Source organism: Natrix helvetica (assembly GCF_964273705.1).
Source record: "Natrix helvetica genome assembly, chromosome: 4".
Lineage (NCBI taxonomy): Eukaryota > Metazoa > Chordata > Lepidosauria > Squamata > Natricidae > Natrix > Natrix helvetica.
The window spans coordinates 622,169-650,022 of NC_138550.1; the positions used below are offsets into that span (position 1 = coordinate 622,169).

The following is a 27,854-nucleotide window of genomic DNA, read 5'->3' on the forward strand; positions in this document are numbered from 1 at the left end:
CGACTGCCTTGGCCGGGGGGAGAGCTGGGACAGGGGAGTCTCCAAAGGGAGAAGGAGCGCGAGGGAGGTTTGCACCTTCTACAGTGCTGATGAGATCGGGCTTTGGGCATCCTCGGGGCAACTGCACCACACACACACACACACACACACACACACACACACACACACAGAGTTGTTTTTCCTCACACCAGGCTTCCATGCCCGTCCTCATTGTCTCCGGGTGCCTGGTGGGAGATGCCGCCGCAGCCTTCCTCCTTGGTGCCCCAAAGCTGCCTTTCAAAAGGCAATTGGACTTTCTTGGGGTTTTTTTTCTCACCCAAGGAGCTTCCTCGGTTCTGACTGCATGGAAGTCCAGTTGCCTTTGGGGACAACCCTGACCTGGACGGCTGGGAACCTCAAGGTTGGGGGGTTGGGTTTCTACCTGAAACTAAGGAGAAGTTTCCGCATAGAACAATTAACCAGTGGGGGGGGGGGGGCTTCCCTCCAGAAGCCGTGGGGAGCTTCATCCCTGGAGGCTTTGAAGAAGAAAAGTCCCAGGGAAATCCCCTTCCTGGGCTTGGGAGTTGTGTCCTCTTGAGGCAGACTGAGCATCCCCCGATCCGATCCCTAGAGTAGCTCTGGGCGTGCTTCTCCTTCCCTGGGCCCCGCCCTTCTGGGGTGGAGCCTTCCCAGCAGGGACAATTGGTCCCCAGGGGGGGCTGAGCCTGAGAAGGCTCCGTCCAGGCATCCTTGCCTGGTTCCCAGCTGGCAGAAAGACCCCTCGGCTCCTCCAGAGACACAACCTGCCTCCTGTGGGGGAGCTGGGAAGGGTCTTCCACAGGAGAAGAGCTGGGTGGGGCCAGGGTCTTCCCAGGGGAGCCGGGGGGGGGGGGGGCTTGGAGGCTCAGGGGGCCTTCATGGAGGATGTGTGTTGAACGCCAGAGAAGGAAGGAAGGAAGGAAGGAAGGAAGGAAGGAAGGAAGGAAGGAAGGAAGGAAGGAAGGACTCACTGAGTGACTTCATTCACCAAACCTGCACCAGGAGAGACGGGAAATGATCTCGCAAGGTAAGCTGCACATATTTAACAAAAGATTCAGTTCTGCAAGGTTGCGGGGGGGGGGGGGAGGGTATTTGTGTGTGTGTGTGTGTGTGTGTGTGTGTGTGTGTGTGTGTGTGAGAGAGAGAGAGAGAGAGAGAGAGAGAGAGAGAGAGAGAGAGAGAGAGAGAGAGGAAAGATTGATCTTACAGAATAACAGAGCTGGAAGGGACCTTGGTGGTCTCCTAATCCAACCCCCTACTCAGGTAGGAGATCCTAGACTATTCCAGACAACCGGCTGTTGAGTCTCTTCTTGGAAGCCTTTGGTGGTGGAGCATTGACAACTTCTGGAGGCAACTTCTGTTGCATGAGTGAATCAGGAAGTTTCTCCTTAATTCCAGGTTGCTTCTCTCCTGGATTAGTTTCCCCCCATTGCTTCTTCTCCGGCCTTCGGGGGCTTTGGAGAACAGGTGGACCCCCGTCTTTTGGGGGCTCAGCCCCTCAGACATTGGAAGGCTGCCGTCATTCTGCAGCTGCATTTCCTCTTGCTGCATGTTTGCACTCGTGGGTGCCTGCTTGCAGTTGCTGATGGGCAACGGGAAGGAAAGGGAGGCTGGGGCTGCACAACGCTCGGTGCTGGTGGGGGAGGGGCTGATGTGGCCCCGGGGGGGGGCTTAGGGTGGCTCTTCCCACGCCCGCCTCCTGGGCACACTGAGAGTCCAAGGTGGGAATGCCTAAACCTCCCCCCCCACCGTCCCTCAGAGAGTCCCCGTTCTTCCTTCCCCCCTTCTTCCCTTCTACAACAACCCTGCGGGGTGGGCTGCGAGAGGGTGAACCAGAGAGTTTCCATGGCTGAGGAAGAACCGAACGGGGGTCTCTTTAATCCCCCAGCCAGCCCCTCCACCACCACAACTACCTGTAGGATACAAGCAGTCCTCGACTTACAACAGTTCATTTAATGACTTTGGGGGGGGGAGCAAGGAGCCCCCTGTCTCACCCAGGTTACCAACTCTGCCTTCTTTCCTTTCCGCAGAGCTGAGCACGGAGGCCCCCCAGGCAATGACCTTCACCAACGAGAGCCTGGGCGGCCCCTCCTCCCCCTTCATCTTGAGTGGCTTGCCCGGCCTGGAAGCTGCCCACTTCTGGCTGGCCTTCCCCCTGTGCGCCATGTACGTGGTGGCCCTGGTGGGCAATTCCATCGTGGTGCTGGTGATTAAAGCCGAGCCGACCCTCCACACGCCCATGTACGTCTTCCTGGGGATGCTGGCAGGGGTGGACCTGGCCCTGGCCTCCTGCACGATACCCAGGGTCCTTTCCCTCTTTTGGCTGGACGCCAAGGAGATCGCCTACAGGACCTGCCTCCTCCAGATGTTCTTCATCCACTCCCTCTCAGGCATGGAGTCCACCATCCTCTTGGCCATGGCCGTGGACCGCTACGTGGCCATCTGCTTCCCTCTCCAGTACTCCACCATCCTCACCAACTCTGTGACGATCAAAGTGGGCGTGGTGGCCTTGGTGAGGGGGCTGGTCTTCTTCCTTCCTCTGCCCTTGCTCCTCAACCGCCTGTCCTTCTGCCCCTCCAGGCCCCTCCGCCATTCCTACTGCCTCCACCAAGACGTGATGAATCTGGCGTGCGACAAGCACAAGCTGAACCTGAACATGGTCTACGGTCTGATCGCCATCAGCCTGGTGATGGGCCTGGACTTCCTGCTCATCCTCGTCTCCTACCTGTTGATCCTGAGGGCGGTCCTGGGGCTGAGCTCCTGGGAGCAGCGCCTCCGGGCCTCTGGCACCTGCCTGGCCCACCTGTGCATGGTCCTGGCCTTCTACGTGCCCCTGATCAGCCTCTCCGTCACCCACCGGTACAGGCCAGATGTGTCTCCTCTGCTCCAGGCCATCACCAGCAACATCTACCTCCTGGTTCCCCCCGTGCTCAACCCCATTGTCTACGGGGCCAGGACCAGAGACATCCGGAAGTGGGCCTTGAAGTACATGAGGCTGAGCAGGAACAGGGAGCTTCCCTGAAGCCGGCTGGGTGTAGAAAACCAAGCCGGAAACTGCTTTCTTCATCCCAGGAGGAGGCCGAGGGAGTCGGGACGCCTCTGAAGTCCACTGCCATCTTCAACGGGTCCTTGCTGCCTTCCTGTTGCCATGGCCAACATCCTAACTTCTGACCTGCCTGCGGAGGCTGAAACTCCCCTGACCTCAGGATGGACATTACAAACCCTTCTTCTGCGCCTTTGCTGACCCATGGATTCCACACGTCCTTCTAGGATGCCTGTATGTCCCTGTTCCTCATTATCAGAGGAGGCCTCATCACCCGAGAAGAATCTCTCCAAGGGATCATTCGCCAACCTCTCTATAAAGTGAGCTTCTCCTGGATGATGGAGATGGAGATGATGAAGGAGAAGGAGAAGGGCTTCAGAACTTCTGAAACCTGAGAGGTCCACTTCCCTCTACTCAGCCTTCTGTCTCTTGCGTGAGGTCCATGCATCATGAAGGACTGAGATATGCTGCTCAAGGAAAGGGGTTGGCCAGAAGGGGACTTCCGTGAGGGGCCGGCAGGGAGCAGCTGGAAGGGTGACCCTCCCCCGAGACAGTTTTCTCCTAGACCACATAACGCCTTGAAGGCTGCAGGAATTCCAGAACTAAATTCCAGAACTTCCTAAACTGAGGCTCTCCTTAATAAAGTGAGGGCCACACAGAAACGTTTTATGTTCACCTGTGAATAAACTTGCTCCTTGCAATTGGCCTCTGTTCGGCTCTGCCTTCCTTCAGTTGAGCCCCACTCCCATCGTTAGAAGAAGGGTCTCTCCCTTGTCTAGCATGGTTGAGGAGGACTGAGAGACCTCACACTGCCAGGAAGAACGCACAGTGGGTGGGTGGGTGGGTGGGTGGGTGGGTGGGTGTGAGATTAGAACGATTAACTAGTGAGACACCTTGCCTCCAGAAGTGGTGGGTGCTCCATCACTGGAGGTTCTGAGAAGAGATTGGGCAATCGTTTATCTGAAATAGTATCGGGTTCCCTGCCTAAGCAGAGGGCTGGACTAGAAGACCTCCAAGGTCCCCTCCAACTCTGGTGCTCTGTCCCAATCCACCCTTCAAGCCTTCCAGAGTGGGGGTCCCAGGGGTGGTGCCATCATCTCACCTGGCCTCCATATGTTCCAATTCCTCAAACAAGGGTTGCTTGTCTGCTTTCCAATTCCCATTTCTGAATATTTGGAAGTAAACCATATAAAGAGGCTTGTGACCCACCCACCCATCCCTCCGCCTGTCCATTAGGAGAGCCTGAGCAAAACAGGACCCATTTGTATGGCAGGAAAAGCTGGATAAAGAAAGAACTGGGCTTTAGCTGGTTGGGGGCCACCAAGGTAAAGAATCCCCCCCCCCAGGCATTGATCGGGCACAGTGGGGGGCAATTGGGCAGCAGCTCCGTTGTCTGGAGCTCCACCCTCCCCATCCATGCAATGCTGCTTGGGGCAGAGGCAACCCACAGAGACCCATAAGCAGACGGAGGAAAGGGCCGAGGAGGCCTCCAGGGGGAATGGTCTCCGTGTGTTCCCCTACAGACCCTGCTTCCTTGTCTGCCTGCCTGCCAGTCTTCCTGCGTAGAGCAGGGGCCTCCAAACTTGGTCAACTTTAAGACTTGTGGCCTTAAAGGGGATCTAGTTGGCTGGGGAATTCTGGAAGTTGAAGTCCACAAGGCTTAAGAGTTGCCCAGTTTGGAGACCTCTGGTTTATAGCAATGGTATAGCTGCCCATCCTAAAGCCAACACTGGGTGGCTTCCATCCAATAAAGCGTAGAACATAGACTAATAGAGCTGGAAGGGACCTTGGAGGTCTTCTAGTCCAACCCTCCAAGGCCTCTGGTGGGCAGTCATTATTTAGAGGTGGCCCTGCTCCACAGGCCCCCCAGGGGAGAGCTGACAGGGGGGGTCACTCCACCACCTGATGGTGCACTTCGCCACTTCTATGAGGGAGAAGTAGGAAGGATTCCATGGATGGAAATCCTGAAGGGAAAAGCAAGACAATAACAGAACAACAGAGCTGGGAGTAACTCTGGCAGTCTTCTAGTCCAACCTCCTGTCCAAGCAGGAGGCCCCGAACTCTTCCAGAAAATAAAAGCCTCTCCAGTCTCTTCTTAAAAGCCTCCAGTATTGGAGCCCCCACAACTTCTGGAGGGAAGCCATTCCACTGGTTAATTGTCCTCACCCGTCAGGAAATTCCTCCTTCGTTCCAGTTGCTTCTCTCCTGGATTAGTTTCCATCTGTTGCTTCTTCACAATATACCAGCTGTGTGCATTATGCACTTAATATGGGGCAAAATCACACTGTTAAGGGGTGCTATAAGTTGGACTCCATCAGTAGAGAAAGGAAGTGGACACCCACTGCTGGGGGGGGGGGGAGAAGGCAGCACTCCTCAATTCCTATTGACTCTGGGCCTCTCCCCAAGTGGAACCCAGGCTCAGAAGATCTGAGACAACCATGGTCTCAAGGGGGGAAAGAGAAGGGGAAGAGCACCTGACTCCCATGGAGAAGCTCAAGGCCACTTGCATCGCCCACCACACCAGCTGCTCTTGGGAGGACCAGCCTTCATCTCATCCCAGGCTGTTGCTGAAGGCAGCTCAGCTGTTGCTGGGGGGGGGGGGAGAGTTAACCTACAGATCCATCTACTCCAGGAGGAAAGGCTCTGCGGCAACTCACTGCAGGACAAGAGATGTGCGAATACTGAAGCAATGGTGGAATGGAGCCATTAAAGAAAGAAAGGATGCCAAAGGAGGGACAAAATGAAATGTCAATGATAAAAATGACAGATTTGAACATTGGTATAGGACAGGTGGTACTTTCCTCAATAGTAGTAACTGTGGGAGGGATCTTGGAGTCCTAGTGGACAACCATTTAAATAGGAGCCAGCCGTGGGCAGCAGCTGCCAAAAAAGCCAACCCAGTTCTAGGCTGCATCAACAGAGGGAGAGAATCAAGATCACGTGAAGTGTTAATACCACTTTATAAGGCCTTGGTGAGGCCACACTTGGAATACGGCATTCAGTTCTGGTCTCCACGATGTAGAAAAGATGTGGAGACTCTAGAAAGAGTGCAGAGAAGAGCAAGAAAGAGGATTTTTAGGGAGCTGGAGACTAAAACATATAAAGAACGGTTGCAGGAACTGGGTATGTCTAGCTTAAGAGAAAGAAGGACCAGGGGAGACATGATAGCAGTCTTCCAATATCTCAGGGGTTGCCACAAAGAAGAGGGAGTCAAACTATTCTCCAAGGCACCTGAAGGCCAGATCTTGTGACCGAGGGGATGCTGCAATGGTCATAAGTGTGAAAACTGGTAATAAGTCACATTTTTCAGTGCCAATTGAACAGTCATTAAATGAACTGTTGTAACTCGAGGATTACCTGTATCCTAAGTGCTGTAGTGGTAGAGGGGCTGGATGGTGGATTCGGTTCCTCCCTCAGCCATGGAAACTCTCTGGGTCACCCTCTCACAGTCCAACCTTCCCTGCAGGGTTGTCATAGAAGGGAAAAGTGGGGGGGGGGAGGTGGAAGAACTGTGCCCCCTGCCTGGGACTCTCTGAGGGAGGGAGGGAGGGAGGGTGGGGGGGATTGGCACAAAACCTCATAACATAAATACAAGGCTATAAAAATATCAAGCTAGCTAAATTGATGGGGAGGGAGGGAGGGAGGGAGGAGTATGGTGAGAGTGGGGGAGTGGGGGGTATGTTCTTAATCTATCAGCCACCCCCAACGTGAAAGCCCTCCATTTGGGCCTCAAGGTCTTCTGGCTCTGGCAGAAGGGAGGGGAGGGGGGGGCAAGGGGTTCCAGAGGGTGGGGGACTCCAGGGGAGATGTTGTGCCCCTGGGCATTATGTGCAGCCAGAGCTCCCCAGAGAGGCCTTGCCTGTCCAGCATCTCCATTCGGTCCCTTTGCTCCCTGGCAACACCTGAGCTATATATCCCAGCAGATTCTGCGCCAGGTGCTGTGCTTCTTTGGAGGTTGTTGAGAGGCCCATTGCTGATCCGGTCACCCAGACCTTAGCCATCTGGCAGGTGTGTCCGTGTTGTGGTTCGGAATGGTTGAGTGGTGTGTGTGTGTGTGTGTGTGTGTTTGTGTGTGAAGTCTCAATTAAGCAGGGCAAAATATGTGGATGAAGATAGTTTATTTATTTTTAAATTTTGAATGCTGCCCAGCTCTCCACTAAGTGTCTCTGGCTGCCTTGCAATGCCATAAACAGCAGAATAAAACAATGGCAGGATTAGAACATTAGAGCATCCAACATTAAAAATTAAGACATGAAATCAATATTAAAATAGATAAAAGGAACCAATGCATTCACCGGGTGGAGGTAAGTCGCTTTTAAGGTTGAGGCTCTTGTTTGCACCTGATTATAAGCCTGCTTAAGGAAGGGGTACAGAGCACCACCTTAAAATACACCCTGTGTAGCTCTTTAGCAAAGGATGCCAGATGAATCTGATGGGTGCACATCTGAATGGGAAACCATAGTTAACCATAGTTAGACTAGCATTGGTGGTGATGATATACCTAGTTTGGGTGATGAGGCATCTGCCTGAAAGCTACCAAACTCAGAAATCACCAAGGACCCGTCATAGTTAATCTAGTTAACCATAGTTAACCAGGACAGTGAGAACAATCAACCAAAGGAACCGAAGTTGCCTTCAGAAGTTGTGGGAGCTTTATCAGTGGAAACTTTCAAGAAGAGACTGGACTTCTATCTGTCAGAAATGGTGTGGGGTCTCCTGTTTGGGGTGGTGGTGGTGTTGGACTAGATTACCTACAAGGTCCCTTCCAACTCTGTTAGTCTTCTATTCTATTCTTAATTCTAGTCTAGTCTAGTCTATTCCTTGAAGTAACTCAATAATGTGCAGACTTCTGATCTTGGGAAGTCAGCATAACAAAAAGGGATGGAATGAGAGGAGAGAGCTAATGTGGAACCTAGAATAATAGGATTGGAAGGGACCTTGGAGGTCTTCTAGTCTGCCTGTGACAGGAGACCCTCTGTCATTTCAGACTTTCATTGGGCTTGATGGGATGGACAGACATGATCGCAGAAAGAATAACAGAATAACAAAACAGAAGGATGGAGTTGGAAGTTCCTGAGTCCAACCTCCCACCCAAGAAGGAGACCCTATACCATTTCAGCAAACGGCTATCGAATCTCCTCTTAACCCCCTTTTAAAAATATGGAAGGCTCTGGAATAGGAGTTGTGGATTGGCTGACTGAAACCTCAAAGAGGAGCATCCCATGGGACGAGGGGTGGTGGGACAGAGCTCGTGACACTTCACTCCGCCTATGGCAGCTGAGCTCTGCTCCGTCCCTGTTTCCTTTTCTTTGCGGTTCTTCTCTTGCACCCTGAGAAGGCAGCATGGCCAGGACGACTCTTTCCTCCTCCTGAATTCTCCCTTTTGAGAAAGGAAGAGCAAGGCCTGGGAGGGGAGGGAAACCCATGTTCTACAACTGGAGCCTCGGCTGGGTGCAGCAAGGAAATCCCCTCATTGTTCCTAAGGAGGAACTGAGGGATGGAAAGTATGCTGGGGGCTATTCTTAGGTCCTGCCCCACAAAGCACCGGGTGGGATCACTCACGTTCTTCGTTTCTCTGAGAGAACACCCAGTTCATCATCATTCTCCAGAGGCAGGAAACTGACTCACTAACCAGCAGAAGCACAGAAGGCCCCATGACTCAGGAGAAGACATTAGCCAAAGAAACTGTGGGTCAATTGATGGGGTGGGAACTAAGGCAACTTTTAGATTCAGCCGATTGTATCGAAACATTCAAGGAGACCCAGGCTGCCTGGAGCGACAGGCATCTGCTTCATTGGACAAGATCTGCTATGGCAGGAGCTGCCAACTTCAGTCTCTATGCCCCTTCCACCTCCTTCCTCCTCCTGGGTTTCCTACAGCTGGAGAACGTCCAGACCTGGATCTCCCTTCCCTTCTGCTTCGTCTACGCCCTGGCTGTCTTGGGCAATGCCACCCTACTCTGGGTCATCTGGACAGAATCCAGCCTGCACCAGCCCATGTGCCTCTTCCTCTCCATCCTGGCACTCACTGGCATGGCCACGCCCACCTGTATCCTGCCCAAGATGCTGGGCATCTTCTGGGCCAATGCCCGAGAGGTCACCTTCACTGCCTGCCTGGTGCAGATGTTTATGGTGCATGCCGTATCTGCTGTGGAGTCTGGGACGCTCACCGCCATGGCCTATGACCGATACGTGGCCATCTGCGACCCACTTGGCTACGCAACCCTGCTGACCCCAAAGACGGTGGTCAAATTCGGAGCAGCCATAGTTATCCGGGCCTTTGTCATCGTCTTACCCATCCCTTTACTTTTGCTGCGGCTGAGATTTTGTCACTCCCGAAATATCTCTCATACTTATTGTGAGCACATGGCTCTAGTAAAACTAGCGTGTGGGAACAGCACTCCCAACAACCTCTACGGGCTGATTGTGTCCCTCCTCGTTACCGGTGGAGACCTGACCTTCATCTTCATCTCCTATGGGCTGATCCTACAGACCGTCTTCCACCTGCCTTCCTTGGAGGCTCGGCACAAAGCCCTGGGCACTTGTGGGGCCCACGTGGGAGTCATCTTCATTTTGTACACCCCTGGACTCTTCTCCTTCCTTTCTCACCGCTTTGGGCATAACATCCCCCACAGTGTCCACATCTTCCTGGCCAACTTCTACTTGCTGGTCCCCTCCATGCTCAACCCCATGGTTTATGGTGCTGATGGCTATGGGCCTGCAAAGCAGGACATTTTAGGTCTGAGGCAGAGTCCAAGCCAACTCATAATAGTGCTGTGTGAAATTAACAATCTTTGTGTCTTTCGATCTCTCTGTTCAAGGTGGATGCAAATACATTCATTTCTCCTAAAACCTTTTGAAGAGATAGCTGTGGGTAGAATGGCTGTTCTATATTCACTTAGTAGGTAGTGGTTTAATTAGGCCATTGTGGGAGATGACCAGGTTGAACCTGAAGGAAGGAAGGGTCAAGAGTGTCATACGTTTGGAGTCCTTTCGTGCCCACAAGAGATCCAGCCCACCTAGAATTCCTTTGACTCACATCTACCGCCTATTGGCTTCAACTGTTAGTAGTTCAGATTCTTGTAGAAAGTGCTACCATGCATTAAACACGTATTCATTTCTTCTTATAAAGAAAGGTTATATAAAATGTTTTATAGATAGCATTTACCACCTGCTAGGTTAGCTAAAATGTTTAAAAATATGTCTAGCAAAGGTTGGAAATGTAATCAAAAGACGGGCACATTTTATCATATGTGGTGGACTTGGGCTAAAACAAAAAAAAATGGGCAAAAATACATAGATGGCTAGAAAAGATAATAGGGAAACATGTAGATTTTAAACCTGGACTGTTTTTATTAGGGATGATATCAGAAAAATGTGATAAGAAAAGGATGTATTTAGTATTACATGTTTTAACAGCAGCGAAGAGATAATTAAGAAGATATTAGACTGGAACTTCCGGTGGCGCCGCTGGCCTTGGAGGACACTCCCTCGCGAACGCCAGCCCCGTGTTTGAGTAACAAGCTGCTAGGATAGCATAAATCAGCTGTCCAGTGGTTTGAAACCCCCCCCTCAGGTAAAGAGGGGGAGGTGAGCTGTCTGGCATAGGGTAGAGGTCCCCATCGGCCCCAGAAGTAATTCTGGGGCGTGAAGTGTGTGAACTCCCCAGGAAGCCTGACAATCTCCTCATCTCAGGACACTTCTGCCTTTGCAGAAACGAAAGGCAGCGACCACTCCTGCTGTTCCAACGTTTATTCTACATCTGAACAAGACGCAGGCAGAGCAAATCAGGAGGTCAACATAATGCAAGTACAAGCCTTAACTCCGTAGATTACATCTCCTTCTGTAAACTTAAAGGGAACTTTTTAAAAAATGGCGCCGGAACAATGAAGGGTGTGGTGAAAATGAAAGTGAAGCGGAAAGCAGAATAGCACTTGTTAAGTGCTTGTTAGTGTTGTTGGAAGATGTGAGAGAATAGGTGGATTTTCAAATTACAAATGACGTTTTTTCCAGGATGAAGAAGACTAAGATATGCCCGAGAACTTTAACAAATCACAACCTGGTTTGGAGGGAATTTGAATATGGAGACAGACCTAGGAGGTCTTGGAGATTAAATGAAAATCTATTTAGATATGAGAAAAATGTTACGGAATGTAAAAAACTATTGAAAGAATATTTTGCTTTTAATATGCATGGGGATATCTATGGAAATGGTTTGGGACGCAAGTAAAGCATACATGAGAGGTGTCCTAATAAATCTGAACAATGTTTATAGGCGCAGACAAAGGGAGAAACAAAGGGAATTAGAGGAAGAGATTAAAAAAAAGAGCAGGAGTTAATGTCTAAACCAGATGATAAGAAGACAAAAGAGGTAATTACTTTATTGGGAGGGCAGTTTAATATGTTAATGTCGGACCAGATAGCCACTTATCTTCTATATGCTAAACATAACACTTTTTGCAATGCCAATAAACCAGGTAGATGGTTAGCATATATGTTAAGGAAAAAACAAAGATCCCGTAATATAGAGAAAGTAGAATTCAAAGGGAAAGAAGTTTTTCAACAGGATATGATTAAAAAGATTTTTTTAGAATTTTACACCAGATTGTATGCTGGTGACAAAATACAAGGGTCACACATAGACAGATATTTGGAGAAAGAGAAAATTCCTATACTTACAGATGAGCAAAGGGGAAGATTGAATCAACTTGTAACTACAGAGGAAATCTTCCTGGCAATTAAGCAGTTAAAAATTGGCAAAGCGCCTGTCACAGATGGCTTGACAGCAGTTTATTATAAAAAGTTACAAGTAGAAATGATGGAACATCTTAGGGAACTATTTAATAAATTCCAAATTGAAGGCAGGGTTCCACCATCGTGGAAAACAGCCTTTATTCCCTTGATTCCAAAAGAAGATCAGGATCCTACCCAGCCAAAAAACTACAGGCCTATTTCATTACTTAATACAGATTATATTTTTTTTGCTAAAATATTGGTAAACAGCTTAATGCCAATTGCGCAACAAACGATTCACAATGATCAGTCTGGTTTTATACAGGGGAGACAAATCAAAAGTAATGTAAGACAAATCACCAATATAATGGAATATTTGGGAAAGTATAACCAAGTCCCGGCAGTGCTTTTATTCTTAGATGCGGAGAAAGCATTCGATCAAGTCAATTGGCAATTTTTAATAAAAATATTACAAAAGATGCAGTTCGGAGAGCATTTCATGCAATCTATCAAAGCAATATACCAGAAACAGACAGCACAAATTATAGTTAATGGAGGCTTAACAGAATCTTTTAAAATTGAAAAAGGAACAAGACAGGGGTGTCCCTTGTCTCCATTATTGTTTATCTTAACCCTGGAATTGCTATTGAACAGAATACATGGGTCTGACGAATTACAAGGAATTAAGATTAGGCACTACAAATACAGAGTAAGAGCATTTGTGGATGACTTGGTTGCAACTTTAACCCAGCCAGGGGAATCAGTTATAGGTCTAATGAATATAATTAATCAATATGGTCAAGTATCTGGGTTCAAAGTAAATCTAGGGAAGACAAAGATGATAGCTAAAAATATGACTACGAACCAAAAAAAAAAAGAATTAGAAAGAGTAACAGGATGTGAGATAGTAAAAAAGGTTAAATATTTAGGAATTTATATTACAACTTCAAATGGGAAATTATATAAGTACAATTATGAACCATTATGGCATAAAATACAGATAGAAATGAATAAATGGTAAAAACTTCAGTTGTCTTTGTTGGGAAGGATAGCAGCAGTTAAAATGAATGTTTTGTCTAAGTTTCTATTCTTCTTTCAAATGATACCAATACTTAAAAAAGACGCAAATTTGGAAGAATGGCAGAAAGGTATTAACAACTTTGTTTGGGAAGGGAAAAAACCGAGAATAGAACTTTAAAAAATGCAAGATATAGGCAAAAGAGGAGGCTTAAAAATGCCCAACTTAAAATTACACTATGAAGCAGTAGTCTTAACAACAATTAGCGATTGGATTAACCTAACAGAGGATAGAATATTGAATATTGAAGGTTATGATCTGGTATATGGTTGGCATGCTTATCTAATATTTAACAAGAAGGTGGATAAGATTTTTAAAAGTCATATTTTAAGGAATGCTTTATTGCGTGTCTGGAAAAAATATCAATATAGGTTAAATGATAAGATACCTATGTGGGGGGTGCCCAGACACGCTATAGAGAACATAAGTATAGAACAAAAACAAGATGTAATTACATATGCAGAACTTCTTAGTATGGATAGAAGTGTACCACAGTTAAAATCTTTGAATGTACTAAGAGGAAAGGATAACTCAAACCTGGTTTCAGTACGGACAGTTACAGACTAGATGGAAAAAAGACCAGAAAACTGGTATCATCCAAAATGAGGATAATTTGATAAAACAAATGTATGTATCCGAATCTACAATCTAAATGTTGGAGATATGACTGTGTTAGTGCCACGTATTACCATATTTGATGGACTTGTAAAAAAGTTAAAGCATTTTGGATAAAAATATGGTGGGTTATTCAAAATATTTTGAAAAAGAGGATAAAGTTTACACCCCAGTTGTTTTTGTTAGTTATAGTTTCAGATTGTACTGTTATAGAGACTAATTTGATTTTGAACCTAACGACGGCAGCAAGATTGTTGGTGGCGCAGTATTGGAAGAAGGAAGAGTTGCCTACTATCCAAGAATGGACGTTAAATGTAGTAAACTTAGCAGAGATGGCCAAAATTTCAGCGTATCTGAAGGACCACTCAGATGAGAAGTACAAGCTGGACTGGAGAAGATGGATTGACTATATTCAAAACAAATACCGGACTAAAAAATTTCAGTTAGCGTATGAATGAAGGCATAAGGAATGCTACAACTTATTCAAAGCTAGTTTAATAAAGGGGGAGTTAAAGCACAAGAATAGTAACATGTTAAAATTAGCTAGCTTATGTTAGCGTACGGTTGTTAAATGTTTATACCCTGTATTTTGCTCTGGGAGGTCAGGGGGAGGTCGGGTGGGAAGAGGGGTAGGGATGGGGGAAGAGGGAGGGAAAGTGGGGTAATAATTGTAAAACTTATTTAAAAATTTTAATAAAAATAAAAAAAGAAGATATTAGACTGCAGAAATGGACAGACTGACATTGAAAATCAAACAGAAAGAAGACAGAATATTATCAAACTTGCAACTTATTTTACCAGTGGTTGGAAAAAAGGGGTGAAGAGTAAGAAGGAAATTTGTATTGTTAAGCAAATTAAAGATCCAGACAACACGATGTTTATTAAGCACTAAGGAATGTAATTAATAGAAAATTAATAAAATTTATTTATTTTAAAAAACTTGTATTCATTTGAACTGCCTGGTCTCCTGGTTTCTTGCCCTTGACATTCACGGACTCATCCCTGGAGCCTCTGGTCCTCATACAAACACTTTACCAGATAGCAAAATAGCTAATTCACTTCCTGTTCTGTCAGCAGCACCTCTTGGGGTCCAGAAATTGCTTTGAAGGTTCAGCAGATCAGCTTCACCATATTAACCATTTCCATGTGAAACCAACTGTTGTGATTCACAGCCTGCTTAGATGTTCTCCTTGACTTCCCTCAAGAGGCCTCCTTGCTGACAGATGCCCTCTGAAGCCCCTTGCCTGGCAGCCGAATCAGAAAACAAGGCATTGCCATTTCTCCTCTAGGCTGGGAAGACCCTCCCTCTGGTTTTCCCCAATCTCCCCTCTTGGGACCTGGCCTCCATCCCCTCTCATGCTGACCCAACTCAGCCTGTCCTGCCACTCTGAAGCAGAAGGGGGCTGGGCTGCCCCTTCCCATTTTATGTATTGACTACATGGTCTCTCCCATGCTCAACCTCATGCTCTATGGGCCAAGGCCCAGGAGAGACACTTGCGGATGGTGTGGGTGGGCTTGAGAAACAACGAATTGTAGGCCAAGGCAGAGTTGACAGGGTAGGACAATTAAGTAGTGGAAGAGGTTGCCTACAGAAGTTGTGGGTGCTCCATCTCTGGAGGGTTTGAAGAAGAGACTGGACAACTCATCCCAGATCACATGACCAGCAGTGGTGGGATTCAAAAAGTTTCTATTACCAGTTCTGTGGGTGTGACTTGGTGGGTGTGGATTGGTGGGCAGGGGCAGGGGAAGGATACCTCAAAATCCCCATATCCTCCAGATCAGCTGGGAATCGGGAGGCAGAGAATAGATGAGGGCAGGGCCAGACAGAGGTGGTATTTGCCAGTTCTCCCAACTACTCAAAGTTTCCGCTGCTGGTTCTCCAGAACTGGACAGAACCTGCTGAATCCCACCTCTGATGACCAGACTGTACATCCAAGAACCTTGGCCTGCTCTGTTGTATCAGAGTCCGAGATAAAGTAGATGTTAGATCTGGGCAACGAGAGACAGACTGCGGACACGTAGTGACTTAACAGCTCTTTATTAGTAGTAGTAATGATCCAGCTTCCTCTGTGGTCGGAGGTTTCCCCTTTTATAGGGATCGGGTACGCCCCTCGACCAATCAGAACGATACCTGTTTCCCGCTGTAGCAGCGGACCAGAGGGGAGACTTACTACGATATATGCTAATATCTAACACCCCTCCCCTCCTAGATGGAACGTTGCGGTAGGTAACATAGTCTTTTAGGTATGTGGGTGTTTGTCTTGCTCGGGAGGAGCGTCGTAGTTCGGGTTTGTTAGAAGTGGTTGCAGGATCGGGTGTCTTTCCTGTTTCACGTCCGGTGGTTTTTGTGCCTTCGTTGCTAGGGCGTTCTGGAGTCTGCTTGGTTGCGTTGTCTGGGGTTTGCTCTGCTTCGTGCGTGTTTTCTTGTTCCAAGCTTGGTTTGCAGGTGTCGTGGTTTCCTATGAGGGGGCTCTCGCGTGGTTGACTTTCTGTAGGCAGGGAACTCTCGTCTTCGTTTCGCAGGTCTGAGCGTGCTAGGCGACCCCGAAGTTGATCGATGTGCCTTTTCCAGTTCCGCCCATCTTCTAGTTCTAGCAAATACGATCGTGGACCCGTGATGCCAATGACCTTTGCCGGCATCCACAATGTTCCCCCTGCATAGTTGTGGGCGTATACTGAATCCCCTACGCTGAAAGACCGAATTTTACTTGTGGAGTCTGGGGGAGCTGTGGCAGAGTAATTTGGGTGAAGACGGTCCAGGTGAGACCGTAGACGGCGGCCCATGAGTAGTTCAGCAGGACTCCTACCCGTCGTTGCGCTTGGGGTAATATGCTGAATTAGGAGGTAATGGTCAATGCGTGTTTGCCAATCACCTGGACCCATCCTAGCGAGGGCCTCTTTTGCGAATCGCACCATTCTCTCCGCCTGTCCGTTTGATGCCGGATGGAATGGCGCGACGAGGGCATGCCGAATTCCCTGACCTGCTAAAAACGTTTCGAACTGCATGGCTGTGAATTGGGGCCCGTTATCGGAGACTAGGAGGTCGGGCAGGCCATGAGTGGCGAAAAGTCGTCGTAGAACCTTAATGACTGCCTCTGCCGTGGTTGAAGTCATTAGGACTACATCTAGCCATTTTGAGTATGCATCCACAACTATAAGGAAAGTCTGACCCTGGAATGGCCCTGCGAAATCGATGTGTATTCGCGACCAGGGTGCTTTAGGTTTCTCCCATTCTGTGGCGGGCGCTTCCGGGGGTGCTGGTCTCGATTCCTGGCATGGGTCGCAAATGGCCACCCATTCCTCTATTTCTTTGTCCATGTTTGGCCACCAAACGTAACTTCTTGCTAACGCCTTCATTCTAACAATTCCCGGATGACCCATATGTAAAGCCTCTAATACATTCCTACGTAAAACATACGGAATAACAACTCGATCCCCCCACAATAAACAACCTTGTAACACTGAGAGTTCGTCCCGTTTTGCCCAAAACATTTTGAATTCCGGGCCCACGTTCCCCTTCGGCCACCCCCTCCAAACCCAAGTTTGAACCTGCTTTATTACATTGTCTTTAGAGGAGAACCTTGCAACGTCGTATGAAGAAACCGGTCCAGAGTCCAAACAGTCAATGAGCAATACCGGTACTTCTGGAGTGGGGTCTGGCAGAATGTCAGGTAATGGGCAACGGCTGAGTGCATCTGCGTGTCCGAGAGTGGAGCCCGGTCGATGAATCAATTTGTATGAATACGCAGCCAGGAAAACAGTCCACCTGGTCATGCGTGGAGAAAGGGATACCGGGGTGGGGCGGTTTCCCGCCAAAAGTCCCAACAACGGTTTGTGATCTGTAATTAGTTCAAAATCGCGGCCGTAGAGGTATTCATGGAAACGCTTTACTCCAGCTACAGCAGCCAGCGCTTCCCTGTCCATTTGGCTGTAATTCCTTTCGGCCGATGAAAGAGTTCTGGAGTAGAAAGCGATGGGTGCTTCTTTTCCGTCGGGCATCCTGTGGCTGAGGACTGCTCCAACTCCGAAGGGTGATGCGTCGCAGGTCAATACCAGCGGTAGGGTCTGGCTGTATTGGACAAGCAGTGAGTCAGTGGTGAGCAGGCGCTTTACCCCGGCGAAAGCTGCAGCTTCGGATCGTCCCCATTTCCATGGTGCATTCCTCTGGAGTAGACGGTGTAGTGGCTCAGCAACGGTCGCCTTCTGCCTCAGAAAAACGCTGTAGAAGTTAAGTAATCCGAGGAAAGCCTGCAACTCGGTCTGGTTTCGTGGTGTGGGGGCGTCCTGGATCGCCTTAATTTTCTTTGAAGTGGGGTGTATTCCCTGACCATCGATTCTATAACCCAGGAATTCTACACTAGGCACGTTGATTTGGCATTTTTCCTTTTTGAGGCGGAGACCCTTTTCTCTGATTCTGGCCAAAACAGTTCTGACTCTTTTATTTAATTGCTCCTCGTTTGCAGCGGACACCAAGATGTCGTCAAAATAGGGGACGACTCCCGGTATCCCTTGCAAAAGTCGTTCCATGACGCTCTGGAACAATCCTGGGGCAATACTCACACCGAATTGTAGCCGGTTGCATTTGAATGCTCCTCTATGCGTCACTATAGTCTGGGCCTCCGCTGTGGCGCTATCAACTGGCAGTTGCTGGTAAGCTTGTGCCATGTCTAACTTAGCAAATACCTTTCCTGGTCCCAACGAGTGCAATAAGTGCTGTACTACAGGCACAGGATATGCGCTCTGTTGTAGCGCGACATTAATTGTGCATTTATAGTCCGCGCAGATGCGGACTGATCCGTCTGGCTTGACTGGGGTCAAGATGGGTGTTTCCCAGCGCGCGTGATCTACCGGCTCAAGGATTCCTTGCTCCACTAACTTATCTATTTCCTTATCTATTTTTGGGCGGAGTGCAAAGGGCACTCGTCTCGGCTTAAGTCGGATTGGCGCCACCTTGGGGTCTAAATTGAATGATATTGGTTTACCCACATACTTACCCAGACCGGGGCTGAACACATCCTTGAACTCCTTAAAAATCTGTTCAGCGCTGCTGTTTCTCACGGCGTTGATTCCGGTGACTTCTAACCCCAGGGCTTCAAACCAATCGAGCCCCAGAAGGTTCTGCAATGGCGCGCTGGCGATGGTCACGGGCAGCTGGGCTTCGATGTCCTTGAATCGGATTTGGAATGTGCCTTGGCCCACGATGGGGACTTGGTTCCCCTGGTAGTCTCGTAGCAGGACGTCTGGAGCGCGTAGTTGGCTCTTTCTGAGGCTAGGGATAGCCTGTTTCATGGATGCCCATGAAATAATCGTCAGAGTTGATCCAGTGTCAACTTCTAGCTCGCAGGGTGAGCCCTCCAAGAGGACTGTGACTCTCAGCCTTTTTGGTCGCTTAGGGCGGACCTGATGTATTGTGGTGAGATACGTTCGCAACTCCTCTCTCTGGGTCAACTCTATCTCATCGTCTACATCCTGAAAATACTCTCGTTGAGCGTCTTGATAGAACGCTCTTTCAGCTCTTTGTGTGTATTCTCTCTGGGGATACGCTCGCTCAGCTCCTTGTGAGTAATCTCTCTGGGGATACGCTCGCTCAGCTCTTTGGGAATTTTCTCTCTGGGTATACACTTGTGGATTTCTCTCTGGGCGCCCTTTCTGATTTCGCCAAGCCCCTGGGTTGGGCTTCTGTTGGCGGTACATAGGCGGCTGCCATGGGGCAGGGACTCCGCTCCGGCACACTCGTGCGATGTGCCCAAGTTTGTTGCAGTGCGAACAAACAACGTTCCTGAACCTACAAGTAGACCTGGGGTGATTCCCACCGCAACTTGCGCAGGGCGGCAAGCGGGATCCGGGTCTCCCCCCAGGCCTCATGTGACTGCTCCGCATCATGTGACTGTCCTCGAACTCGGAATTCTCGTAGTCGGGGCTTGTGTCCTCGTAGTATACTCTGGTTTGCCTCGGTGCTGGCTGGTTTACGTTGGCCCCTCGTTGTATGGTCACCGATGAGTTCTCTGCTGACTCTGACGCTCTTGCTTCGTTCAGCGCTATCTGTAGGGTTAAATTCGGGTTTGCCAACAGCTTCTTTTGTAGAGAAATGTCTCTTAACCCACAGATGAGCTGCGCTAAAATGTGCTCGTCCAGATCCCTGTACTCGCAGTGAGTTGCTGCCTTTCGTAGGGCTGCAACGTATTGATTGATGGATTCTCCCGCCTTCTGGTTCCTCATGTTGAATTCCTTGCGGCAGACATGGCGGGAAGGTTTTGGCGCGTAATGAGTTTGCAGGGCCTGTTGCAACGCCGTCCACGATACTGCCTGTATTGGAGTAGGCGCGGTGAGGTCTCTGGCCGTATTGAAGACTTCCTTTCCACAGTAGCCGAGGAAGATGTTTTTCTTACTTGCGTCGGTGATCCCCGTGTATTCGTTCGCTTCGAGGAAACACTCGAAGCGAATCATGAAGGCTTCCCATTCGTCGTTTGCTGGGTCGAAAGGAGCGGGGGGAGCATGCATCGCCATTTTCTCTGTTTGAATTTGCCGCGCTGCGGTGATCTGAGATGGCTGCCGGAATTTCTGCCGAATTCCTGGGCTGGATCAAATCCGGAGATTCTGGAGGTAGCGTTCTTCGTCCTCTCTGCCTCTCGATCCCATCCTCGTCGCCAATGTTAGATCTGGGCAACGAGAGACAGACTGCGGACACGTAGTGACTTAACAGCTCTTTATTAGTAGTAGTAATGATCCAGCTTCCTCTGTGGTCGGAGGTTTCCCCTTTTATAGGGATCGGGTACGCCCCTCGACCAATCAGAACGATACCTGTTTCCCGCTGTAGCAGCGGACCAGAGGGGAGACTTACTACGATATATGCTAATATCTAACAGTAGACCAATACCCCAACAGATATTCCGGGAGACCTTCCTACTCAATAAGGGACAGGTCACCCTAAACAGGGCAAACGGGCAGCTGATGTCAGAAAACTGCCAGCTAGTTTGGGAGGAGGGGGTCAAGTGAGGAAGGAAGGAAGGAAGGAAGGAAGGAAGGAAGGAAGGAAAGAAAGAAAGAAAGAGAAAAAGAAAAAGAAAAAGAAAGGGGAAGGGAAGAAGGAAGTAAGGAAATAAGAGAATAAGAGACAATGAGAGAGAAAGGGTGAGGAAAAGAGAGAAGGGGAAGGGAGGGAGGGGTTCACAGTAGCCACAAAATATTCTCTCTCTCTCTCTCTCTCTCTCTCTCTCTCTCTCAGTGTGTCTGGTAGGTTGGAAGTTTATAGCCTCAGACTGGCAAGATTCTGTCTACTGATAATGGTGGTGGGGGCACAGTGGTTAGAGTTCATTCTTGCAGGCTAATTCTGCTGACTGCCAGCAGTTCAGCACTTCGAATCTCACCAGGCTCCAGGTTGACTCAGCCTTCCATCCTTCCAAGGTTGGTCAAATGAGGACCGGGATGGTTGGGGGCAAGAGGCTGGCTCTGTAAGTCGCTTAGAGAGGGCTGGAAAGTATTGGGAAGCGGTATGGAAGTGCTCTTGCGACCCATTCAGCTGAGTCCAACTGTTGATGATTCTCTCAGCAGGTCTCTCCACACCTTCCAGTCTTGTTCCATGTTGTGGCTGGTGGCAGCTTTCATGGGCTGCAGGCACTGTGTTCCTTTTACCACTCCCTCTTCCAAATGCAATTAATTTTCCCGGCGATCTGCCTACTAGGCCTAAGCAAATAAAGGATGGGACTTGATTGGGAGTTCCCTGCATTGCCTCTGGGCTTCACCATTTGGCTGAACTCATCAACACCAGGCCCTCCACCAACTCAAAACATCTGGAAACCAAGTAGAGCCACCTCCGGGGTAGCCAAGGCCCTGGTGGCTGAAGCCATTCTGGTCCTCCTTCCCTCTGGCCACTCTGCCCTCATCTTCAAGACAGTCTCTTCTCCCCTTTGGCTCATGACTGGTTTCCTCCAGCATAACAAGAACAAATTGAACCAGTCTGGCTCCATGGTGAAGGTAGGAGACCGGGGTTTGTTCTCCCTCCCTCCCTCCCCAGTAATGGGAGTTTCCTGGATGATGTGGGGCCAGTCCCTGCCTCCCACCCGACCTCCTTCACAGGGTGGCTGCTGTGGGGGAAGCTAGGAGGGAAAGCTGCCTGAAGCTTCATCTGGAAGACGGACTATAAAGTGAATCATAAACATTTAAAAATGCCCTTTTACTGTGCCAAAAGAGAGGGGGGGAAACCATACCCTCCCCGTGAGGCATGAAATATATCTATAGGTGGCATCCCCACCCAGATCAGGTACCTGCGGACAATGCTCGACTGCTCTCTTGAAGGAAACCTGGAGGGGAGCATCGGTCGCAGCCCCCGTGCGAAGGCAGAAGAGGGCTTGGTCATCAGGAGGCCACCACTGAACCGAAGAAGCCTCTTCAGATAAAAGCTTCTCCCCCCTCCCTCTGCCAGAACTCACCCAGGCTCCCGCAGAGGCTGGGGGCCCCACCTCCTGCCACAGGGGAACTTCCTCTGCCCCCAGCAGATCTCCCTGGGGTCTCCTGCCCCGTGCGCTGCCCATCCCTTGGCTTCTCCATAGGAAACACCACCTACCCAGCGGGAAGCATGCAAGGCTGATCAGGAGATGCTGCCCATGTCTGAGAGACGGATAATATTCCCAGACCTGAAAAAAGTTTTTGTCCTGGCCATGGAGGGACTTCGTAGTAGCATCAAGGTTCAGGATCTCCAGGCTGCAAAGATAGGAAATTTACAGGGGTTTTTGAAACGTTTAAGGGTAAAGAGAATTATGAACGTTTTACGCCAGTTCCTTGCTTCCGTTTTTGGAAAACATACTTCCCACCTTGCTTATTTTCCATAATTGGACGATTGTCATGTATCAATAGAAGAGAATCTTTGTAGCTCAGGATTGAATTGTAGGGTCTTTGGTGTTCCCTGAGCTGGGTGGGCTTCTTGCAGATCTTCCGTCATTCACCTAGTTCGGTAATGAAACATCTGCAAGAAAACCACCAAGCTCAGAAACCATCAAGGACCCCAAAGTTTTCCTCCTCCTCTTTATCTTCTTCCTCCTCCTCCTCCTTCTCCTCCTCCTTCTCGTCTTCCTCCTCCTCCTCCTTCTCCTCCTCCTCCTCTTCTTCCTCCTCCTCCTTCTCTTCTTCTTCCTCCTCTTCTAATCATCCTCCTCCTTATCTTCTTCCTTCTCCTCTTCTTCCTCCTCCTTCTCCTCCTCCTCTTCTTCCTCCTCCTCTTTCTCCTCTTCTTCCTCCTTCTCTTCTTCCTCCTCCTCCTCCTCCTCCTCTTCCTCCTTCTCCTTCTCTTCCTCCTCCTCCTCCTAATCCTTTTCTTCTTTCTCCTCCTCCTCCTCCTTCTCTTCTTCTTCCTCCTCCTTCTAATCCTCCTCCTCCTTGAGAAAGAGTCTTCTCATGCTAAAACATGGACTTTCTGGAGGGAAAGTTGGATAAGAAATTCAGATGCATCCATACTAAAAAAATGGAGATCCTTGCTTTTCAAATCATCCATTCATAACCCACAACAGAAGCCCCCGTGAATGAGGCCTTGGTACAATTCCCTGTGTTTAACATCTGGAGGAGCCCCTGCCTGGAGAACATCCAGCAATGTCCTCCTCAGTGCACCGAACTCTAAGAGTCCAGAGCAGCTTCCTCTGAGACAGCCAGACTTCGGTGGGTTCCCTGACCACCTCCTCTGCTTGAGACCCGGCCCTCTGGCCACTTGTCCTCCCCAACAGCCCAAAACCATCGGCTTCGGAGCCAGGAACCCAGAGCAGGGCACAAGGCGGTCAACCTGGGCAGCAAGAATCAGCTGGACACCCCCCCCCCTTCAAAGGTTACCCCAGAAGGTCTCCCCAGGGTATTTCTGAAAACAGGAAAACCTGGAATCAGCCCTCAAAATTGAACACAGAAAGAAAGAGAGAGAGAGACAGAAAAAAGAAAGACAGAAAGAGACCCATGCACACGTTTTAATTATTTAAGAACAAGGTATTCATAGTGAAACTATACATTATTTTTAAATGACTCCCCAGTTACATATTTATTATTTTGCTTGTGGGTGTCTCATAGATTACACATAAAAAGCCACCCATAAAAAAGTGGGGGGAGGGAATCTGAAATTCTGTAAGGCCTTCTAAGCCCTTCCTTGTTTAGTTTATACCTAAGTCCAGCCTTGTTTTATGACAATGGAGTTCATACATTGGGATGTTACAGAGGTCGGGCCTGCAGCCATATTCCTCCTGGGTCTTTAGCCTGCCACACTTTCTATTATTCTGCTATGCATTTTCTATGGTGGGAAAATGGGAGGGGGGAATTGTACTGTTAGATACTTGCTCTAACTACAGTGGTTTCCACCAAGGTCCTCTGTTCCGGCGGGAACAGAGATTTAATCCTATTGGTTGAAGGGTCTGACAGCTCCCTATAAAAGGGCTGCTGTCAGACTTAACCTTCGCTGGATTGTTCTCACTTGTTGCATTGAATAAAGAGCTGTACCCAGACCAAAACGGATTTTTACCCAACAGACACATAAAAACAATATACGAACAATAATGGACATATCAGAATACTACGAAATACATCCAGGAAAACAAGCAGCATTGATATTTATTGACGCACAAAAAGCATTCGATAATCTGAATTGGGATTTTCTTATAAATCAATTAGCAGTAATGAACTTCGGAGATAAATTCATCGGGATGATCAGAGCAATATATTCGAGTTAGAGGGCAAAAATAATACTAAACGGGGAAGCAACAGAAGACTTCAGCATATCCAAAGGGGTAAGACAGGGATGCCCGCTATCCCCTTTGTTATTTATCCTCTCACTAGAGACATTGATATCACAAATCAGGCAAAATAAGGACATAAAGGGACTGAAAATTAGAACACAGGAATATAAAGTGCAGGCCTTTGCAAACGATCTTGCATTTAACATAGAGGAACCCCTAGAAACTGGACTAAAACTATTACAGGATATAAACCAATTCGGTAAAGTAGCAGGGCTTAAAATAAATAAAGAAAAAACTAAAATATTAACTAAGAATTTAACCAAAAGACAAAATGAAGAACTGGAGGAGAAACTGGGAATTTCGAGGGCCAAGAAAATTAAATATTTGGGAATATGGCTATCGGCAAAATGCATTACAATAAAAGAAGATAACTACAACAAATTGCTACGACAGATACAAAAAGATTTGGACAATTGGACTAAACTACAGATATCACTAATTGGCAGAATCTCAACAATCAAAATGAATATACTACCCAAATTACTCTATCTTTTTCAAACAATGCCGATTAAATTAGAGAAATTTTTTTTCGAACAACTAAATAAAATGGTATCCAAATTTATTTGGTCAGGGAAAAAACCACGTATCAAATACAAACTTCTACAAAATAGTAGAAACAGAGGGGGTTTTGGACTCCCAGATTGGGAGCTATATTACCAGGCGGCAGCCCTAACATAGTTAAAAGACTGGATCCAATTAAAAAATAAAAGAATCCTTATGCTAGAAGGACACAATCTCCAACTAGGCTGACACGGCTTCCTCTGGGAGGGAAAGACTAAATCCCACTCCTACTTTCAGAGACATATACAATAATAATACAATACAATACAATATAATAAGGGATGCTTTGTTTAGGGTCTAGGAAAAAATAAAAAAAACCCACTACCTGGGTTATCAACCATGGAGGCAATGACATATCCATTTATTATAGACCGTAGTAAACTGGTAAGATAAGGTTTGGTTTGGTTTGGTTTGGTTTGGTTTATTTGGATTTATATGCCGCCCTTCTCCAAAAGGACTCAGGGCAGCGTACAACATTAAAAAACACACATCCTGGGGGTCACCAGCCGACACTGCCTGGCCGACGGCACCCTGAGGAGGCCAACTCTGTGGGATCGTACTGGACGGTGGGAGGCTACTGGTGGCAGTAGGTGGTCTCGCAGGTACCCTGGGCCTAAGCCATGGAGTGCTTTAAAGGTCATAATTAATACCTTGAATCGCACCCGGAAAACAACCGGCAACCAGTGCAGGCCGCCTAAAAGGGGTGTAACATGGGAGCACCTAGGTACCCCCATGACAACCCGTGCAGCCACATTCTGGACCAGCTGAAGCCTCCGGGTGCTCTTCAAGGGCAGCCCCATGTAGAGAGCATTGCAGTAGTCCAGGCAAGAAAGGACGAGGGCATGAGTGACTGTGCACAGAGCATCCCGATCCAGGAAGGGGCGCAACTGACATACCAGGCGCACCTGGTAAAAGGCCCCCCTGGTCACGGCTGTCAGGTATTCTTCTAAACTAAGCTGCGTATCCAGGAGGACTCCCAGATTGCGAGCCTTCTCTGAGGGGGCTAAAATTTCTCCCCCTATCGTCAAAGATGGGACAAGATGTACAAATCGGGATGACGGAAACCACAGCCACTCAGTCTTGGAGGGATTGAGCTTGAGTCTGTTCCTCCCCATCCAGATCCGCACAGCCTCCAGGCATCGGGACATCACGTTGAGGGCATCGTTTGGGTGGTTTGGGGTAGAGATGAAAAGTTAGGTATCATCAGCATATTGATGATACCGTACCCCAAAACCAGGGATGATCTCGCCCAGCGGTTTCATATATATGTTGAACAGGAGGGGTGAGAGAACCGACCCCTGGGGCACCCCACAAGTGACGCGCCTGGGGGTCGATCTCTGCTCTCCAGTCAAGACAAACTGCGACCGATCCGACAGGTAGGAGGAGAACCACCGTAAAACGGTGCCCCCCACTCCCAACCCCCCGAGTCGTCGCAGTAGAATACCATGGTCGATGGTATCGAAAGCCGCCGAGAGGTCTAATAGGACCAGGACAAAGGAACAGCCCCTGTCCCGGGCCCACCAGAGATCATCGACCAACGCGACCAATGCCGTCTCCGTGCTGTACCCGGGCCTGAAACCTGACTGAAACGGATCCAGGTAGACAGCTTAATCCAGGTACTGGGGAAGCTGACGTGCTACCACACTCTCGACAACCTTTGCTACAAAGCGAAGGTTGGAGACCGGATGATAGTTGGTAAAGGAGGTAAAGGAGACAATGATTACCTGGGGAAGAAATTTTGGCCACAATATAGAGTTAGAAAAATGGGATAAACTGTGGGAAAGAAATTATAAATTTATGAAGGCAGCAGCTTACAAAGAAAATCTCTATAAAATGTTTTATAGATGGCATTTGCCTCCAGGGAGATTGGCCAAAATGTACCCAAATTTATCCCCTAATTGTTGGAGATGCAATCACAAGCCTGGAACATTTTATCACATGTGGTGGACGTGCACCATCCCAAGGAAGTACTGGTGCAAAATTCGAAAGTGGTTAGAAGAAATTACTGAGTGAAAAATAGAACTCAAACCAGAAGCATTCTTATTAGGGCTACTGGATCAAAAAATGGACAAACAATCTCAATACATAATCATACATATACTCACTGCAGCCAGGATTGCCTTTGCACAAAACTGGAAAAAAATTAATACACCCTCAGATGAAACTACAATCAGGAAAATACTCGAGTGTGCAGAAATGGATAAAATGACAATAGAACTCAAAGAAAGAGAAGAATCGGACTTCTATAAAGTATGGAATAAAATGTACAAGTGGCTAGAAATCAGAAGCCAAAACAGGAAATAGAGAATACAAATAGATGGAGGTACAAATAATGAATATTACTATAAGTGTTAATATTATGCTTGTTACATCATAAGACAAGGTTATAGTAATAGGAAGGCAATGCAGAAGGGAGAATTATATAAGCTAGGCAGGAAAGCCGATATTGAAAGCTGTAAAATTACTCTATATTGTTATGTATGTTCCGTGTTTTGTTTAGTTTTATTGTGTTTTTTTTCCTTGTTGTGTCTTCTTTACTGTTTTTAAAGATTAAAACATTCAATAAAAATTAGTTTTTAAAAAAATAAGGAGCTGTTGCTACCGTTAAGCCTGTGTGTGCCTATCCATTACCCAATCTAACATGTACGGAGTTAGGTGATATGTAGCCATAACAAAAAATTTTCTAGAAAGCCAAAGTCATCCTTTGTCTCTGCACCTGACCGAAACTGTGGAAGCTGCCAGCGTGGCAGTGGGAGATTGGACCAAGGGATGGGACTTCTGGGTGGGGTGTGGGCAAGGTCTTGAACTTTCAACTGGGTGGGCAAACTGGGAAGCTTTCATATTCGGGTTTCCCCAGATGTGCCAACATGGCTCTCTTCATAAATGGGAACTTTGAGGAATCCTTTGCCTTTTGGACTCTGATTTACTTTTGGCTGCTATTTGAAACCCTGACATTAACCCAAATCCGGCAACAGAAACAGTATCGATTGATTCTTTCATTTATATAAATTTGATTGACTTGTGAGCAATTTGTGACATATTTT

At 48.1% G+C, this 27,854-nt stretch overlaps 1 protein-coding gene across 1 annotated transcript in view; it reads left to right on the forward strand.

Moving 5' to 3' along the window:
- Window positions 1–893: 893 nt before the first annotated feature.
- LOC309391695 (uncharacterized protein) overlaps window positions 894–27,854 on the forward strand; it is a gene marked incomplete at its 3' end in the record, with an annotated part of 34,245 nt that continues 7,284 nt past the window's right edge. The window contains exons 1-4 of the mRNA XM_081952359.1: window positions 894–1,045; window positions 2,049–3,037; window positions 3,289–3,381; window positions 8,941–9,799. Of these exons, the coding sequence (XP_081808485.1) occupies window positions 1,033–1,045; window positions 2,049–3,037; window positions 3,289–3,381; window positions 8,941–9,799 (1,954 nt within the window). The 5' untranslated portion in view covers window positions 894–1,032. The remainder of the gene's footprint in view (window positions 1,046–2,048; window positions 3,038–3,288; window positions 3,382–8,940; window positions 9,800–27,854) is intronic.